General features: G+C 35.4%; 2 protein-coding genes across 4 annotated transcripts; both read left to right on the top strand.

Moving 5' to 3' along the window:
* Positions 221 to 5466, top strand: LOC105170709. 2 transcript variants are annotated; one of them, XM_011091592.2, is made up of 8 exons: positions 221 to 592; positions 2329 to 2826; positions 3087 to 3246; positions 3498 to 3795; positions 3981 to 4053; positions 4128 to 4218; positions 4531 to 4610; positions 4932 to 5466. In XM_011091592.2, the coding sequence occupies exons 1-8, from the start codon at positions 503 to 505 to the stop codon at positions 5196 to 5198; spliced, it is 1557 nt and encodes a 518-aa protein (XP_011089894.1). In that variant the 5' UTR covers positions 221 to 502; the 3' UTR covers positions 5199 to 5466. The 2 variants fall into 2 exon arrangements, with proteins under 2 accessions (XP_011089894.1, XP_020552659.1); XM_020697000.1 differs by lacking the exon at positions 4932 to 5466 and adding an exon at positions 4726 to 4913.
* Positions 6629 to 9168, top strand: LOC105170710 (yrdC domain-containing protein, mitochondrial). Of its 2 annotated transcripts, none has more exons than XM_011091593.2 (5): positions 6629 to 6792; positions 6962 to 7202; positions 7677 to 7852; positions 8083 to 8374; positions 9050 to 9168. In XM_011091593.2, exons 1-5 carry the CDS (start codon positions 6711 to 6713, stop codon positions 9114 to 9116), a joined length of 858 nt encoding a protein of 285 aa, XP_011089895.1. In that variant the 5' UTR covers positions 6629 to 6710; the 3' UTR covers positions 9117 to 9168. The 2 variants fall into 2 exon arrangements, with proteins under 2 accessions (XP_011089895.1, XP_011089896.1); XM_011091594.2 differs by having other exon boundaries at positions 6661 to 6792; positions 6972 to 7202.

Raw genomic sequence — 10502 nt, forward strand, 5'->3', positions numbered from 1 at the left:
ATTTAAAGCGAGCAAATACTATGCTTGACGGTGGCTAATATTTCATACTTCTTAGTTATATTAATATATTTATTGAACTGATAAATTGTTCAATTACTTAATTTATTGAAATAGTAATGTAATCATATAATGATTGCTTCTACCTAAAAAAATTTAAATAAAAAATAAAAAAATATATTTGTATATATATACGTATGTATGTATGCACACACATGAAGTGCCCATCACGTACCCGCCCACCCCGCCACTTTGGGAAAGGAATGGAACAGGTAGCTTACTTCGTTGCTAGCTTTCTTACATTTGCATGCCATTAATGTGAGATGTCGTACCAACCACTGCTCTCTCTCAGAGGTTACATCTTTTCATCTCACCCTTCTCGAGAAAACCCAGCTTTTCTTCTCCATAGATCACCCCCTGCCACAAGAAAGTGTGAAGTCTGACAATACAGCATAGTGATCGACGGAAAGTAGCATTTTCTAGTTAGTTTTTGAGTGATTGGGTGATGAGTGCCGAAGAGGAGAACAGGGCTATTGATGAGCTTCGTGATGGAAGTTCTGCAGCAGAAGCACGAGTCGTTGTCCCAATTCAGAAGGTAAAGCCTGTTTTTCTTCTTCTTTGCTTCTTCCCTCTATCAGTTCTTTGATCGAGAGATGATGTAAGAGAAGGAAAGATGAGTTTTTTAGCTACTTCAAGCTGGATTTCATGTCGTGTTGGCTGTCTTGATCATAAGTTGAGGTTGTTGATGTATATGTTTGCGGGTCGTGTTTCCGTGGACTGTAATTTGCTTTTAATTTCAGCAATTGAATTGAAAGTACATAGTTTGCCTTTACTACTTTAGTTTGTCTCTGTACTCCTTTCCTTTTTCTTCTTTCTCTGTTTGTAAAATCTAAGCGCCTACGATCAATTGAATGTAGCACCATTGTTTTGAGTGCATGATTCAGCTGTAGCTGCCTCTACGATTATTAAGACTGAAATTTGATGCTAAATTGTTGATCAAAGAGTTATTTTCATGTTGTCTTCCGATGTTGATCAAAGAGTTATTTTCATGTTGTCTTGTGATGTTGATCAAAGATTAATGTTGTCTTTCTGATGTTGAATTTGTAAGCTCAATTAAGTTCTCTAGCTTTTAATTTGGGGACCTCTGGCCCAAGCATTCAGCTTTTATCTTTATCTTTTGGCTGTGGGCACATCCAACTTTATTCGAAGAGAATCATATGGTGGGACTGCCATCAATAGGCTTGTATGGGTTTGGGTCGAAAGCATATAGTTCACTCGTCTACTGGTAGGATTTGTTTTAGTCTCTGTTCTTTAAACACCAAAGTTCATATATTTGAAACAGACCGAGAATGTGGGTGTTAGAAGAACAAACCTAAGTTCATGGTATGTTTTGAATATATGAACTTTAAAGAACAAACTGGGCTTGTAAAGCTTATGGTCCTGTCTAGTTTCTAGCATCATAAAGGAGAAAGAATTCTTCCAGGAGGACCGATTGGAGAATCAGTTTATGTGCCAGAATAATAGGACATGTCTTCCCGTGCTGATAATTGATATTTGTCGCTAATTCAAACATTCAGTCACTTGGGAACTTGGTGAACCTTGATTGCTTGGAGCATTATTTACTTGGATTTCTAGGCATCAGATATGACAAATCTAACAGTCAAGACGTAGAGCTCTATTTTCATGGATTATTTGATTTCTTGGGAGTTCATTATATATATGTTTTCTCACATGCTTGTGGATATCTACTCCATGTTGTGTGGAGTCGAGTTGTGATGGTTAATATGGATTGACCTGATAAATGTTTTCCTCAGACCTAATCTCTATTTATGCTACTTAAGATTAACTATTTCCATCCTGAGTTTGTTTTTATTTCAAGTACTATGTCTACAAATGAAAAGTTGCTTACATTGTAAAACCAGTATCTAAACTGTACCTGAAACTCTCTTATATCTGTTACATATGATACTCTATTGAGTTTAGAAGCTTCTTATATGCTTGTTTTTGTTTCACATGATACAGACTTGATCAATAGTTCTCTCTTTTATATTATCTCGACAGTTGTTTAAGTTTTCAGCAGTATTGATCAAGCCATCTGCAGATAAAACTGTGAGTTTCAAGTGATGTTGGTACTTAGATCCACTTTCAATGCTCACTGTGAATTATTAGTTCGTCTGACCAATTGAGAGAAACCTCTCTCTTTCTGCTTTCTGAATCTTCATTTTCTGTAACCAAGTTATTTTGTATTAATTTGTGAAGTCATTTGGTGCCAATTTGATTTAGTGATGGCAACTTTAGAATAAGTAATCAAATTTCTGGTCCTCTTTTCAGCTCGAAAAATCCTCTGGGATGGCTGCAGAAACACCAAACAGCAAACATTGGAGAAAATCAAACCTTTTCCTGGAGATACCCACCAGAACATTGGAGGTATCTCGTCAAGAATTTGTTCAAATAAAGATGCCCCCAACACCAACTCCCACCCCCAAAAGGGTGAACTTTCTTGTAACACCCAGTCCTTCTGATTCAAGATTGAATGGATCTCCCCTACCCTCATCAACCAGAGGAAAATCATCCATCAGGAATATCCTGCCAAAGTTAAACTTCAAGCACCGTGCTTCTAGTTCAGATGTAGAGAAGGCTGGCAGTATTGACTCATCTTCTTTAACAACAGTTACGCAAGATAAGCCATCAATGTCACGGTCGTGGTCTTTCTCAAAAATTTTTACACCTCGGATGAAGAGGACATCATCCTTGCCAGTAACCCCAGTTGCACATTCAAATCCAGACTCTGCTCATGGTGGAAGTATAAACTGCCATCTGACACTTGATGTAAGCTCTAAAAAATTGATTTTCATCAATTCAAATATTCCTAGTCATTTGGAAAAAAGCTTTATTGCTTTGAAGCATTACAAATTATATTGTAGAGTGTTTTTTCTAGTGACTTGACTAGTAAGTAAACAGATGCCGACCATATAAACCTCTTTGTATCATTTATAATTTGGGTTGTTGGTTCAATTAGCTAGTACTTTCTGATGGAGTGAAAATAGAAATTCACCTAACAGTTTCTGTTGGTGCTATATTTCTCCTAGACAAAAGGAGCTCGACGTATATCCAGGTCGCTTTCTGTCCCAGTCATCAACAAAGAAAAAAACATACGGAAAATGGATTCCTTCTATCGTGTTATTCCATCCACTCCAAGAGTGAAGAATGGAGACGCTGAAGTGTCAAAGGCTACAACAGGAGATGATGGTAATTGAAACTTAAATAAGTTGATTAGTATTTACCTGCTTTTGCTTTTGCATAGCTTGGGTTGCAGACATTTACAGGTTTTGTTATGGTTCGTTTGACGGTAATGCGTTGATGAAGAAATATACTGTAGTTATGGTATCATTTCAACTCAAAATAGGAAAATGTGGAATTTGTATTTGTAGCATATCTGTAGTTGTGATATGTTATTATTTACTTTATACTGTATGTCCTGAAGTTGCCTGGATTAGCAGAAAATGATGAAGCCAATGGTGAAGATATACCTGAAGAGGAAGCTGTTTGTCGAATATGCTTGGTTGAACTATGTGAAGGCGGAGAGACCCTCAAGATGGAATGTAGCTGCAAAGGTGAACTTGCTCTGGCTCATCAGGAATGTGCCATAAAATGGTTTGCCATTAAAGGTAACAAGACATGTGACATTTGCAAGCAAGAGGTTGAAAATCTACCTGTCACACTTCTGCGTATCCAAAGTTCTATAAATCGCAACACAAGTGGAAGTAATTTTGGACAGATGGAGATCAATGGATACAGGCAAGTTCACATCAGAAATGGAGTTATAATCATAAATTACATCCTGAAATCTCCATTAACTCTTCCCGTGATTTATTTCCTATATCTGAGTTATGAGAAAGATTTTTCATGGATTCTTCCAAGTTGTGGGATGAATTGAATCTTTTATCCTCTTTTATCCTGAAGCTTTGATTCCTTCAATACAGGGTCTGGCAGGAAGTGCCGATTCTTGTCATTGTCAGTATGCTGGCTTACTTTTGTTTTCTTGAGCAGCTTTTGGTAAGATTAGTTGCCATTTATTTAATTTGAGATCTACCAGATGATTCTCAACTCATATTCTAGCTTCTGTGCAGGTTGGGAAAATGGGTAGCAGTGCAATTGCCATATCACTTCCATTTTCTTGTGTGCTAGGCCTCCTTGCATCTATGACCTCTTCAACAATGGGTATGTTGTAATGTTAGTTCCACAAACATCATTAATATAGCCATTCTTTCAAAAAGTGCTACGGATTACCCTTATATATTCCCTGTTATAATACTCAATTGGAAATAAATTCAACTGATATTTGGAACGATTATATATCCTCAGACAAATGTTATCTTGGAACACATCGATTCTTTATTTTAATTAAATTTAGGATGCTTTGTTTAACTAGTGATTGTGGCCTGAAAAGACAAAAGGTTGCTATTTGTCTCTTTTTTGCACACCGTCTTGTGATAATCTCTAACAAAGGCTAATACCGATTTCATTTTTCAGTGAAGAGAAGATTTGTTTGGGTGTATGCATCAGTTCAGTTCGCCCTCGTGGTTCTTTTTGCTCATATCTTTTACAACTTGGTAAGGAATTCTTTTCATGTCTCTTATTTTCTCTCCTTAACTTGAGAGAAAACAGACTTCACTAGTCCAAGGGTCTTTCAAATTTAATAAAGATAGATTGTGTTGAGCAACGCAGTTGGACTTGGCGTTTGCTCCTCACTTTGTCCGATCTCACTGTCCACGTATAGAGTACATGGAAATCCCAAAACTTGCACCCCTTTAAGTTCAAAACTTACTCTTCCATATGAGCTAAAACATCGAACTCATCCTCCAAAACTAAGAATTCAACCCTCCTAAGGTACTATGTTGGTTACTGAATATAACAATGAGAGCGTTTCTTAGGTTCATGTGCAACCAGTTCTGTCAATCCTTATTTCTACGTTTGCGGGGTTTGGTGTGGCGATGAGTGGGAGTTCTGTTGTTGTGGAGGTACTGAGATGGAGAAGACGGAGGGAGGCTCTCAGAAATCAGAACGAGATAAGTAACCAGATAATGCTGAATCCCAGTCGACGCCCTCCACCAAGTCAAGTAGCAACACTATCATCATACAGCAGCCCTCGACATCATAGGAGTGAAGTCGGAAATCCAGAAACTTTTAGTGGAAGCTGAGTAGAAGCAAGTTGCCAATTGCAACCTGCAAACTTAAAATAGATGGTTTTGTATCTGTTTGAAGAAATAGCAGATCATTACAGCATATTTGCTTGTTGAGTTATGTTATACTAGATGAAACAAGAATTTGAGGAGAATCTAGATTACAAGTTGTCAAAAAGGTTAAGGTTTTTATGTATGTTGAAGAACTACATGTGTAAAGAGAAAATTTCATCATGCGGTTGTTCAATTGTCTCTTCTAGTACATTGATTTGGTGCATGGTTTCAAGCGTTCTTGCCAGCTTTCCTATATACAGTTCAAGGAGCTTTTCTTTCTTTGGTTTGTGTGTGTGTGTGATGTATGGTCGACTGTGAAATCAAATGGAAATTTTACGCATCTATAGATTTAAAAATGACAGTTTGAGGGCCCAAAGATTATTAAAGTAATTTATATATATATAAAGATTCGGTTTGTTCTAATTAACTAACGTGTGTCACACACTAAAACGGGTGTTCATAATTAAATAAAGATTTAAAAATTAAATTTTATTTTTTAAATTGTATACTAATTAAGAAATTAAAAATATTAAAAAAATAATATAAGGAAGTTATGAGAAGTTAAAGCCAGTGAAGTTGGGAAGAGTAGACAACCATTTATCAAATTAGGAAGAAAATTTTAAAAAGATGATGAAATAATGTTAAAAATAGAAACTTAATCCAACAAAAAAGCAAATAAAAAATATGAGATATTCTCCCTTAATAATAAAATATAGATTATGTTCTTTTCATAATTCATTTGGTTTTATTTATTTAGGCCAATGTTTATAAATAATCCACTTTAATATTTAATTGACAATATTTGGTCACAAGACAATTATTTTGCATGAGATTAAAAAGTACTTGCAGATATGGTCCCATGCACGGATTATGTGCGACCAAATTGTGAAGCTCTGTAACCACCTCTATAACATTCTCTTCAATCCTATAGACAAAACAATATTAATTTTATAAAGTACAGTTTTAAAAATACAATATCCATTACGGGACATTTGCAATTTTAACTTCAACGGGGTGGGGGGATGGGGGTTTGTGGTTGGCCGAAATCAATCCCTAATTTTACCTTAAAATAGAGGCAGTTTGATTAAGCTCTTATAAGTTTTTCAAAATATTTTATAAGGTATTTGAAAGTTTATCAAATAAAATATTTGATTTTCTTTTAGATAAAAAAAGTTGCTTATAACTTCTTTTCTTTAAAAAAAAAAAAAACGAGTTGACAACTTATTTTTAAATTTTAGCAAATTCCTTCTTAGTGGATGATATCAACAAAATTTTAGGGCTTCAGAAAGCATTATGTGATATATTTGAAACTTTGAGGACCAAATTGAGATTTTCTGCAACATTTTTTCTTTCTTTCCTGTTTCTTTTTTCTGTGTGTGTGTTTTCGTCTAACTCGAAAACAATAATATATCTTCCGAAGAAATAGGGTTTCCGCACAATGAGTGTAAGATAAGTGGCAGCAGAGGCAGAAGTCTGATGAAAACAATCATTCCGACAAAACTCACCCAGCCGCAAACTCTGCCCCTTCTTTTCACATCCCTCTTTCAGCAATCCACAGGTGCTCTTCCTATCTATACGTGCACTCTACTGAGCTGGTGGTTTTGTTGAACTAATAGGATACCTGTCCTTTGTTTCTTTTAACCTCCAAGATCAAATTTTATTTGCCTCTCTTAGATATGCGTTGCATGTGTTTGATTAAGTGCTCCTGTGAATCTCTTTACTTGAAGGGGTGCGTAGGCTGCAGTCTGTGAACGCATTCCGAACTAGGAGGGATATTGGTGGTGTGTGTGCGAGGAGGATGGCTTGGAGTTCGGAGAAATATAATGGGACCACTGTGGAGAATCCTAAATTGGGATTGGTGCGGCCAGCGACGAATGAGTACGCTGAAGAGGCGATTGAAGCCGTGAGGGCTGGGCAAGTGATAGCTGTGCCCACTGATACGCTCTATGGCTTTGCTTGTGACGCTTGGTATGTCGTTATCATTGAATTCTTTCTTTGGTTTTTTGAGTGTTACCGTTTTTATGCCATCAATTGTGTGATATTGAACATTCAAGTGCCTTGGTAGGTTTAAGCATTTTTTTTTATTTAAGCTTGAAGAGGAATGAATTTGGGAACTTTTCGCATTATTTATGTGCCGGAAAATCACTGCACGAAGTTGATTAATAAGCCAACATTTATGTTATTCCCTCATTACTTTTTTCACATTTTGTTTCTTATTTATACCAGTAGTTTGATGCACATGGAAGCATACTTGGTTTATTTCTTTCAAAAGTTTGACAGCTAGGCATGATATCAAAAGATAATCTCTGCTCCGACATGTGATTGCAAAATAGAAAGACAACAGGGCATGTTTTTGATCGCTTGTTATGATGAAATTTCAGCTATGTTATAGTTCTAGTTGTGGTGGCTCAAGGTTTTTCTTTGATTGCTAACCTGGTGCAGCTCAATAGAAGCAGTTCATCGGATATATGAGATCAAAGGCCGTAAATATACTAGTCCTCTTGCAATTTGTGTTGCGGATGTTCAAGATATACAACGTTTTGCTACTACTGACAATTTGCCTCATGGGTTGCTTGATTCTCTTCTCCCAGGACCAGTAACGGTGGTTCTAAAAAGAGGTCAGTTAAGCACATTACAGTATGTTTTCCTAATAACTATGGGGGAAGATTTTCACTAAATCTTTTAGGTCACTGAACCTCCTTTGTTATGATCTTTTTTCACTTTTCTTGATGCCCTTTCCACCTTATCACCTGCCTCCAGTTATTGAGGTGAAGTGCAAACAAAATTTATTCAATATCTTTTTTTTCTGGATACAATGTATTCTGAGCTTTGTTGTTAATGTGTTCAGGGGAGACAAGTATCCTTGAGAAGTCCTTAAATCCTGGATTGGATAGCATAGGTGTACGAGTGCCTGACTGTAATTTCATTAGAGTAATTGCCCGTGGTTCCAGAAGTGCCCTGGCCCTCACTAGTGCGAACCTTAGTGGGCAGCCTAGTAGTGTAGATATCAAAGATTTTGAGAACCTCTGGGAGCACTGTGCATACATCTACAATGGTGGTGTACTTCCATCAGGGCGAGCAGGATCAACGGTTGTGGATCTCACTAAGCTAGGACAGTACAAGATTCTAAGGCCTGGGAGGTAACCATCAAAAGTTCTTGTGCTCTTTCTGCCTCTATGTTTCTAGAGTTTTTAGATGAATAAATAAATTAAAAAGTTTGGTGGAATATGTTAAGCATTTGCTAGGAATTGTAGTTCATACACCTTCAAAATTTGTCCAAACAGACGCTTAGAGCTCTCAAAATATTTTAACTTTTCCCCATATCTTAGGCAAACACTTAGCATGGGAACACTAGAAAAGAGTGAAAGATATATATATATATATACGTATATATTTTGAAACTTCCGCTTTTCTTTTTCTTTATTGCTGAATCTTTAGTTGTGAATTGAGAGAATGACCAAATTGTTGAAAACTACGGCATATTTCTTTCTGACAATGCTGGACCTTGTTTCTTTTATGGCTGGACAAAAGACTGTTCTGGACCTTTGTTTGCCTTCAATTAGTTGCTGCTTCATGAAGCAGAACATGAGTTTGAGACTATGGTTGGAGTATAGATGCACTCTTAATATTTATGGGACAACTACCAGCCTTACTGATAATTGAGAAAACCAACTCATTTTCTAAGTATTTGCCCTGAGTGATCTCATGACCAAAAAAAGATGACATGCATACTTAATATTGCTTTGCTGAAGATCTAGCCTGTATACCATATGAAGTTGCCATGCAGTTATTCAGCATGTCTTTTGTATTTGCAGTGCCAAAGACGAGACAGTGGCAATTCTTGAGAGATATGCTCTAGTAGAAGATAGCAGCGCCTCTTGACAAGATTTCTGTTCCACTAAATGTTTCTCTCAGCTTATCAAGTTCTTCTGCATATTCGTGAGAAACTGTTTCTTTTCAACTGAAAAATCCGCTCTATTTTACCCCTGCGCCTCCACGAGGAAACGCAAAGATTATGAGAGGGAGGGAGGGCGGGCTTTTCCGTTGTATTCTTCACCCAAAAATTGGTGGTATGTGAATTTAAAGCATACTATTTCATGTTATTTTGCAGCTTGATGCGAGATATATTTGTCAGTCCTAATAAACTCGGTTATATCTATGATTTTTACAGAAATTAGAAAATATTACATGCATTTTACATGTGTTGAGAGAAGCGTGTATCCCTAGGACGGACTTAATATTCAACCATTATAGCATTTAACTAAATGTTAGAAAAAAGTATCCTCCTACTCTTATATACGACTATGGAGCATTTGAACTATTTTCTAAGTTTTGGTGAAATTTGATCTTATTCAATTTTTAGGTGTTGGATTCAGAGAACAAAGATTATCAAGAAATATAACTATTTAAGAAATTATTTACGAAAAGTGCATCGAAGTCGCAAAATAAATTTATTATAAAAATTGAATATTTACATACAGGTTAAATATGTTGGTATTTTTTTCAAAATTTAAAATTTCTTGTTCAAAAGTTCGTTTGTATGTTCAAAAAGTACATTTTAAATAATCAGAATTGATTAGTTTTAGTTGATAGTTCTCTAAGATTAGTGTGAAGCAAATTGTAACTTTATTATCTTTTGTAATATATTTATATCCCTCACTTTCAAATTCTTACTTTAAAATAATTGATTGTTTTAATCGAAAGTATACTTCTATTTTTTGTTTAGTTTGTATGATTAAGCATGATTGGTTTGTGAATTAGGGTTAGGCCTTATTCTTTGTTTGGTTCACATTATTAAAGTATGCCATAAATTTTGGGCCTAAAATCTAATCCCTTAAAATGATGGACTAGAAATTCATTTTCATAACCAAAAGAAATGACACAGACTATAAACCTTTGTTTGGTTTCATTTTTCTGGGGATCTTCGAGACGGCAGAAACACATTCAATATCCGTCTGATTTTTTTCACATTTATCTGTGTGAATTTTTAGTTTTGTACTTTCTATTTATAATATATATAAATACATATATATATAATATAATATAAAGAAGATATAATTTGATAATGAACAGTGATTTTTGTCTTAAAAAAACACAACATTAAACATACAAGACCTATATATGCATATATATAACTATCAATATATATAAAAGAGACATGATTTACAATAATTTGACAATGAACAATAGTATTTGTCTTCCAAAATACAACATCAAGCATACAATATTTATTTTAAATTAAATCATCTCTAAAAATAAATCCAAACG

Source organism: Sesamum indicum, linkage group LG9 (assembly GCF_000512975.1).
Source record: "Sesamum indicum cultivar Zhongzhi No. 13 linkage group LG9, S_indicum_v1.0, whole genome shotgun sequence".
Lineage (NCBI taxonomy): Eukaryota > Viridiplantae > Streptophyta > Magnoliopsida > Lamiales > Pedaliaceae > Sesamum > Sesamum indicum.